We start from the raw sequence: 9,887 nt of genomic DNA on the forward strand, positions 1-9,887 counted from the left end.
AAAATACCAAAAATATCCTTGCATTAAGATTTTAATTTAAAATTACCAAATTTATAAATTTTCTAATTTATCTATTGATTTGTTGTTAATATTGGTTCTCACAGTTATCACAAACAACTCAATTATCTTTTGAATAGGCCCCTATGTATGTATGTGTATATATATATATATGTAAAGTTTTATGAATTAAATTGAGTAAAAAATAGACAAGAAAAGAAATAATAAAATAAGACGTACATGAAGTGGGACCCTCCATGTGAAAGAGGAAAATGACAAAAATTGCGAACGTGCGCGCGAAGCCATTTTCCCTTTTTTTTTAATTTAATTTAATTTATGTTTAAAACCAAAAGGAAAAGGGGCAGGGACCATGCCGTTTTCATTTGTACGGTACAAATTGGAAATGCATGTTTTGCATTTACGTCTATTCATCTCCATGAGTCGTTGACTATTTGACTAAAACATGTAAAGATCCCCACCAACAAACTTACCTTTCAGGTTCCGTGCCGTTTTTTTATATACAAATCGCAATTGTATTTGTATAATACCATAAAATATATCTTAATTTTAATATTTTAATTTTTTATAATATTATAATATAATATAGTTTATTTAGTTTTGAAAAAAGTTAATGTTTTTGTTTTTAAATAAAATATAAATTTGAAGATATCATAAAATTTTGAAAATAAATATATCGATATTAGTGTCAAATTAATTACCTAAAATTTCTTGTTTTTTCCCTAATTTCTTTAATTCAGTTTTTTTTATTATAATTAATTTAGATTTAATGATGTCGTAAATTATTTTTAATTTAATAAATATAATTTTTTATAAGGATAATAATTAAGTATTCTATTATAACTCAATGATTATTTTAATTATATTTTTAGATTTTCTATTTATAAAATGACATGTTTAATTATGTTTATCTGCAGTTAGTTACACGAATTCAAACATGCAGCTTTAATAAGTTGTACTTACACATAGTTTATTTGCAATCTTAAATTTTAAGTATTATGCATCAACAAACAGTAATTCATGCATAAAAATGATTTTAAAAGTTTTTTTTTAATCAAATTCTTTACAATATAATATAGATTATATTGATTTAGGGTTTAGGTTTCAGTAGCTATGTTATATTGTATGTAATGATAGATTTAGAAATTTTTATGACCAGGGTATTATTAGATAATAGAAAAATTGCAAAACCGAATAATTTATCTGAACCAAAACGGTTTCGGATTTTTGTTTCGGCTTAAACGGTTCGATTAACCTATTTGATTCGGATTTCAGTTGATTTTCTACTATTTTGGTTAAGCTGACACACACATTATACTACTGATTATACATATTTCTATATAGTTAAACTTAAAACAAATGAATACGTTATATATTACAACAAGATTTGACTGATCCACAGTGAATCAGATGACTAAAGAAACAAACAATAAGAATTTTTACTTAAAAAAATGAGATCATGACAACCGCTTGAGACACTTGCCTTCTTCTTGTTCGGGGTCCAATAGGGAATTTTATTAAAAATATATATATATATATATATATATATATATATATACAGTTTTTTTGAATTTTTGTGGTGGGTTTTGTTGTGGCTGTGACCCCTACCACGAAGCTTTAGATCTGCTTTAGGGGTTGTTTGTTTGCTTCTTAATAGTTTCATTGAAAGACAACATTTGAATCGTTAAAAAGTGAATCTTGTTTGACAAAAAAAAAATATATGTCTTTTAATAGTTCTAAAACCTTCTGAATGATTTTGTACAACTTGGGTCTCCCTTAAACATTCAACGCCATAATTTTACTCGGAATACAACGTAAAACTGATAACCAAACGAAAACTCTTTTGCTTTCTTAAAACCACAAAAACCCATAAAAAGACGAGAGGGATAGAGAATAAAACGAATCATGAATTATAATCGAGGATTCGAGTTTTCGACTCAGATTTGAGATGTATGACTCTACATTGCACGAGTACACTTTTAAGTTGATTTTGAAATCAATTTTGTTTAAAAAAAAACATAATTTAAGTGTTATTTGTAATTTTTGATACGAGAAAAATTCAGTTAATAACCCTATTTCCATAGTGAACACGGGAACATCAAGATTGTGTTAAGTCTCCATATTCATCATACATAAATGGACGTGACATTTTCACAATATTCATCATTAATATTTCGAACATGTCATACTCTCGGTAATTTCCTGATTCTCAATAAGAATACAACTTCTGATCAAACTTGTCCTTATTTGATTTAGGGGTTGTTTGACAGTTGCTGAATGATTTGGTGCAGAATGATTAAGTGGTCAGAACGATTAAGAGACTCTTATAATATAGTGCAAAATGAAATATAATTGTTTGATAATTATTCATAATAAAATTATGGTGATTAATGGTCCAGGGAGCCCCAAGATACAAAATCATTCAGAGAGTTTTAAAACCATAAAGAGACAGTTTTTTTTGTCAAACAAGATCCATCTTTTAACGATTCAAGGACTGTCTTTTAATAAAATTATTAAGAGGTAAAGAAACAACCCCTAAAATGAAAAATCTATACATGGAATATCATATAAAACTTAAAACTAAGATCTTCTATATCTTTTTGATAGTCTAAAAACAAAATGTTTATGTGCTTTTTGAAACACACGGAATGGTATGTCTTCGATAATAATGATTCCCTTTTTAGAATAAAAAATATTTAATAAAATAAATTGTATTTTAAATAATTAATTTTTTAAAACTTTAATTCTAAAAATGTATATTAATTAGAGTTTATTATTAATATTGTTTTGTGTTATTTATTTATTTACAAATAATATTTATTGCTAAAAAACTCTTAAAAAATGTTTTTATGTATAAAGTATTGTTTATTGATGCATATTACTTAAAAATTTAAAATTACAAGGAAAATATACGTAACTACAACTTATTAAGCTCCATTTTGAGTTTGTGTAACTAACTCAGATAAACATAATCAAATATAAGATAAAATTATCTTTACAAAAAAAATATTATTAGACGAGAAATAAATTACTTCCATTATTAAATTATAATAAAAATCGAATTAAAGAAATTATACAAAAAACGAGAGAACTTTTAAATACTTAATTTGATTATAATATCGATATTTTTTTAAGTTTTTATGAGATATTTAAATTTATATTGTAATCAAACATAAAAATATTATCATTTTCTCAAAATCATATAAACCGTGTTATAATATTAACAAGGACAAAATAATAAAAAAAAAACATTAAAATTGAGATGTATCTCACTGTATTACACGAATACCATTTTAGTAATTTAATTACTAATTTGGAAAAGAAATCAGACCTTATATTTATAATATCGATTGATACTTACATAATCAATTCCATAATAAATCAAATTTCAGAATTTGTTATTATTTATAGAAAAATAAATAAATTAATTGGAAAAAGTGCACACCGGATATTTACAGATAAATTATTTAAATAAAAAACATTACGTCATGTTTGGTTTGCATAAATAAAATGAATTTGTGGGTATTTGGATTTTAAATCCATTTCAATCTCATGTTTAATTTGTTGGATTGTTCATATTTGAAATATTAAAATCTAATTGAAATTTTATAAACATAGGATTTTGAAATCCTTTTGTGATGTTCGGGATTTCACGGGATTTCGTAGGATTGTATGAATTAAAGTTATAATAAATGTTAAAATCATTTTATTTTATAATAATCGATTAATAAAAATGTAATTTAATTATTTTAGAACACCGTATGATATAACACATAATTTAATAATTATTATATATGTAAAATATTGATTTTGATTCTCTGGTTTTTTTGTTCATAAGCTGTCTTATAAACCTTATTGTAAACTCTAATTAATAATTAAACATTTTTTAATTGCATATTAAAACATTAATAGCAGGGACCGACCTAACTCTTGCTTGAAAGCAAACCATCGGCTAACGGTCACCCCGGGCCCTGTCTAAAGATGTACTAAAAAACCGCAAACTTACAACCGAACGCAAACTCTTCTGCAGACGAGAAATAGAAAAAAAGTTCCCCCATTAAATTTCATTAAATCAAACGTTGCCTTTTATTTTGAATAATGATTAATTAATTATCGAAATTTTTGATCTTATAAACTATAAATTATATATTGACTGGTTTGTTTGGGAGTTGTTGAATGGTTTGGTGTCAAATGATTAAGTGATTAGAATAATTAAGAGATTCTCATGATATAGTGCAAAATGTAATATAACTGTTTGGTAATTTTTACAATGAAATTAGGGCGCTGAATGGTTAAGGGAGGCACAAGATACAAAACACATTCAGAATATTTTAGAACCATTAAAAGACAAACTTTTTTTTTTTCAAATAAAATTCACCTCTTAACATTTCAAATGTTGAATTTTAATGAAACTATTAAGAGGTAAACAAACAACCCCCTTAATAGTCATCATATATATGAAAGTATTAATCTGTTGGTTATTAATAGAAGCCCAATTTTCATTCCTGATTAAACTGAGGGGGATGAAAATTAATTCTCATTCTCATTCCTCAGCATGAACCAAACAGACCCTTGAATTAGAAAACAATCAAGATATTTATGGAACCAAATATTTGTTAGCTTAGATGGACAGTTGTGATTGATTTATATGAATTTGAAGATTTGCAAATAACTACGTTTGGTACTGTTGAAATGCTTTCAAGTGATATGGATTTTGTGGAAGGATTTGAAATATTTGGTGTGTAAAACTTGGAAAGAAATTAGATTCCATTATTTGGTATGATTGGTTTCCAAAAGGGAAAATTGCATCAAAATGGAACCAACTTTTACCTGATTTTTATTTTGGGGAACCAACTTTCAAAATCGTTATTTTGGGGAACCAACTTTCACTTGATTCTTATTTTGGGGAACCAACTTTCAAAATCGTCATTTTGGGGAACCAACTTGCACCTGATTCTTATTTTGGGAAACCAACTTGCAAAATAATTATAGAAAAATGAGAAAATTACATAAAAATGGAACCAACTTTTACCTGATTCCTATTTTGGGGAACCGACTTTTAAAATCATCATTTAAGGGTCTCTATCAAACTTTTTGTTTATTTAAGCGTCTGGTTGATCTGTTGAACAAATAATAGGTAATTTAAGGATCTCTATCAAACTTTTGGTTGAATTTGCCAAATTTGATTTTAAACTTTAATATTGACACAGATTGGTTAGATATAAAAATCTTGAATGTGATATTTAATATTTATTTTTATTGCATCAATTAATTTTTTTCTATTAAATTGATTTTTTTATTGTATTAATGAAAAACAATTTTTATCGTGGTAATTTGGATTTTTTTTTTCGAAAAAATCTTCAATTTGATATTTGAATTAAAAAAAACGAGATTAGAAATGAAAAATAGATTTTATTGCATTAATTTTTGAAAAAAAACGAATTTTAGTTATTTTTCTATAATTTTTTTTGCAAGTTGGTTTCCCAAAATAGAAATAAGGTGCAAGTTGGTTCACTAAAATGACGATTTTGAAAGTTGGTTCCCAAAAATAGGAATCAGGTGAAAGTTGGTTCATCAAAATAGGAATCAGGTGAAAGTTGGTTCCCCAAAATGACGATTTTGAAAGTTGGTTCCCCAAAATAGCAATCAGATGAAAGTTGGTTCCATTTTGATGCAATTTTCCCTTTCCAAAATCATTTGAACGTATTTTAAAATATTATTACATACAAATCATACATAATGCCGTAAGATACCAATCATTGCTTTCGGATTTCAAAATCTTATGTTTGTGGGATGTGAGACCTTTTATTCAGAACACATAAAATTGTGATAATATTGAGAATTAGTACATCATATGTTTTTTCATATGATTTTTTTCCATCAATATCTAAAAGTTAATTTATTGATTAACATATATTTGTTTCATAAAGTATTTGTTTCACATGTACCTGGTTCACAATATGAACCATTTTGGTGTGTTTATGAAACAAAAAAAAAAGTAAAAAAAAAAAGTGCACATTATGAAGTGAATACATATGAAACAAACACACTGTATAACAAATAGGGCAAAATGCATAAAATAACAATTTACTATCATAAATTTCTTTATTATAGCATTGTACTTTCAGTTTTTCTTATTACAGCAATGTACTTTCAAATTGTTTTTTATTAGGACACTGTACTTTGAAAAATTTACCCATTATAGCATTGGGTAACATTTTGATTTAAATTTACCCATTATATATGTTTCCATGTCACCTCATTGTCCATGTAGGCTGTCCACATGTACTATAGTGATGTGACTTTTTTACTACATCATTGTACTTTCAAAATTATTTTATTATATCATTTACTAGTTCTTATTAAACACTATTTTTAATTTTAATATTTAGATATTTTACATGTTTTTTAATAAATGTATTAAATGAATTAAAAAAATTCTAAATTATTCATTAATATACCAATATTAATAAAACTAGTAGAACACAACTTATCTCGCTAATATTTAAAAAAAATATGTGTTTTTTGAAAAAAAGAAAATAAGAATTTTTTTTTTTACCAAAAAATATTATCTTTACTTGACGAATATATTATATTTGTTTAAAAACTTTTTACTTGACGTATAAATATATTAAATTAATTAGATTTTTTTGAAGTATTTATTAATATAACAATATTAAAAAATTGTAGATAACAATTTATTTCGTTAATATTTTAAAGAGAACTTTAAAAGATATATATTTATTTGAACAACATAAAATAGGAAAAGTTGTTTTTTTTACAAATAAAATATATCTCAAAAATAATGTTGTATATTTATTTAATAAATATTTTACTCTAAGAATATTTAATTTAAATGCAACTTAATAACAAAAAGTAAAAAAAAATTAAATGTTTTTTTAGATAATAACAATGAAAAATGAAAATCACTAATAATAATTTGAAATATGTTTTTATTTTAATTTTAGTTAAGTCATCAAAATGATGTGTCATCCACATCACATCATTAAAGCCACACAAGCAAAAAAGTCAAAGGATTAACCGGTTTAAAAGGTAACATGTTACCCATTACTATTATGGGTACATTTTTTAAAGTACAATGCCTTAATAAAAAATAATTTGAAAGTACATTGCTGTAATAAATAAAAACAAAAATAGAATGCTATAATTTTTTTTTTTTGTGAAAATAGGTTGCTATTTCATGCATTTAACTCTAACAAATATATGTTAATCAATGCATTAAGGGTGTGTTTGGTGTCAGGACATGATAGAACAACTGTTCAACGTTTGATAAGATAAAATTAGACAGAACAGAACAAGTAAAATGACTAATTTACCTCCGATGAATTGTTTATTTTAATTAGTTTATGTAATTTATTAAATTATAATAGAATAATTAATTTTTATAGCAAAATATATCATTTCAAGTTTTCATCAAAACAATTAAAATGACACCAAATAAAAAGTTTATGTAGTTTTCTATTTTTATTTTTTATCTCTTTTCTACATTATTTATTATTATTAATATATAATAAATTACATAAAATTAATAAAAATATAGAAACCGTATAAAAATAATATTTTGAGGACAGTAAAATGAAAGTTTAAAAAACATAAAATACGATAAATAAAATTTAAATAATGAATAAAATGTAAAAAAAAAGACCTATTTGATGTTTTAGAAGAGAATTAAGTTTTATTTTGAGATTATATTGGTAAAATATAAGTATGTTCCATCTTATTCCACCTTGTTCCATGGGGTAGGGGTGGAACAGACCTGTTTCACATAAAATTCATGTCAAACATGGGACATGGATCTCTGTCCTGTCATTGTCCAGTGTACCAAACGCATCTTAAATACTATATCTATATATAAAAATAATAATTTAAAATAAAACTTTAAGGTAGAAGTTTTTTACAAATCTCATAAATTTTAAAGTTCTCAAATGATTAAACCCAAAAAAAATCTCGATGATATAAATGATTTCAAATATAAAAAAAAATCCTTAAAACCAAATATGAGATTAAAATATTCACGCAATTCGAAAATCTTACTTAAAAATACAAATAAGTTATTTATAGATAAATATTTATATATAAGTAAATAGTATCTTAAATAAAAAAAAATATTATATAAAATAATTAATTTCCAATAAATCCATCGGTTATAAATGGGACCCACAAGTCCTCTAAACATCACCATCACACCCACCACTATTCTCCTATTACCCACTTGCATCCTTCTCTGCTCTTTCATTAGAGTATTTATCTTCATTCCTCTAAAAACCTAATTCACCCAAATCCGCCATGAAAAAGATCAATGTGATGCTTAGAAAGTGCAAAACGCTATCGAAACAATTAAGAAGGAGTTCTTCGAATCTCAGTTCGGGATCTAAATCTGCTAGACATCATCAAGACGGAGCCGCCGCAGGCGGCGGAGGAGGCGGTGGAATAATCTGGAATACTAATGCTATTTCCGTCTATGGAAGCGACGGTAATGGAAGTGGAAACGAAGAAGAGCCTCGAGAAATTGTATTCGTTGGAAGCACGAGGAAACGGTACGTGATTAGTTCGAAGTATTTGAGTCATCCACTTGTTAATGCTCTAATCGAGAAATCGAAGCCGGCTGGTAATGGTGAAGTATCGGTAATCAATTGTGAGGTTGTACTTTTTGATCATCTGTTATGGATGCTTGAGAATGCCGATTTTAATGTGACTTCTGATTGTTTGGACGAATTGGCTGATCTCTACTCTTCTTGAGGGATTCTCTAAATCGCATGAAACTGTGAAACAAGATCTATAAAAATTTTAGGTTTTCAAATGTGGACGAATTAGTGCATCCATCTCAAAAGTCGTGATGATTTCATGCATTAATTTGTTTCATTGATTCATGAATTTAATTTCTCGTTTATATGTATATGTAGTTTAGCACTATTTGTTAGTCGATTCATCGATCTTCTTCCTCTGAGTTCGAATATATCATCAATGGTTTAATTAAATAAGTTCTTTTTCGATTTTACGTTTTCATCTTCATATATATTTAGTTTCTTCTCAGGAAAAACAAAATGTGATAGAAAATGGAAGATCCTTCATGATTCGTGGTGCTTGTTGAATTAGGGTTTTCGTTCAAGTTTGCTATTGGTTTTGAGTTTGAATAAGGTAAAAATAGGTAAATATTGACATTGATATATGTATTCATCGAAGAAACAGTGTTCGAGTTATACACAACTTTTTTGACTTCAAAATGTAGTACCAAAATTCATTTTTTATATCACTAAGCTACTGTGAAAAAATCATGTATAATTGATCAAATAAGTAATTAAACTCATTAAACTGTTAATAAAGAAGTACTAAATTAACCCTACTCCGTAGGCTTCTTAAAAAAACTGTTTGGAGATAAAAAAAACAATCAAACCAATCCGAATCATTTTTTTTTGTAATTTGTATAGTTTAGTTTGAAAAATGGTAAAATTGTGAGTTGGAGATATGCCCTAAGAGTGTGGGTAAAAGAGGTAGTTTTTGAATCGTTAAGAGGTGAATTTTGTTTGGTAAAAGAAAAGTTTGTTTTTTAATGATTTTAAAATTATCTGAATGATTTTGTATCATAGGCTTCCCATAATCATTCAACGCCCTGATTTCGTTATAAATAATTACCAAATAATTATATTTCATTTTGCACTATATCATGAGAGCTTCTTAATCATTCTGCATCAAACCATTCAACAACTGCCAAATCTTAGTTGTTTTATGTTTTTATATTTTTTCTCTTTTTTTTCCTTTTAAATTTGGAGATTTTTTGTTCTTTTTTTTTTTCATTTCATATTTTTTACATAACTGTTAGAACAATTTTATAAATGTAACAGTATATAAAA

The 9,887-nt window shown here is 25.7% G+C and overlaps 1 protein-coding gene across 1 annotated transcript; it reads left to right on the plus strand.

Moving 5' to 3' along the window:
* The first annotated feature begins 8,279 nt into the window (after positions 1 to 8,279).
* LOC112507434 (auxin-responsive protein SAUR76) lies at positions 8,280 to 9,032 on the plus strand. The gene has a single exon (XM_025112024.1). It carries the CDS (start codon positions 8,323 to 8,325, stop codon positions 8,773 to 8,775), a length of 453 nt encoding a protein of 150 aa, XP_024967792.1. The 5' UTR covers positions 8,280 to 8,322; the 3' UTR covers positions 8,776 to 9,032.
* Positions 9,033 to 9,887: the final 855 nt, after the last annotated feature.

Source organism: Cynara cardunculus (assembly GCF_001531365.2).
Source record: "Cynara cardunculus var. scolymus isolate 2C chromosome LG 2, CcrdV1, whole genome shotgun sequence".
Classification (NCBI taxonomy): Eukaryota; Viridiplantae; Streptophyta; class Magnoliopsida; order Asterales; family Asteraceae; genus Cynara; species Cynara cardunculus.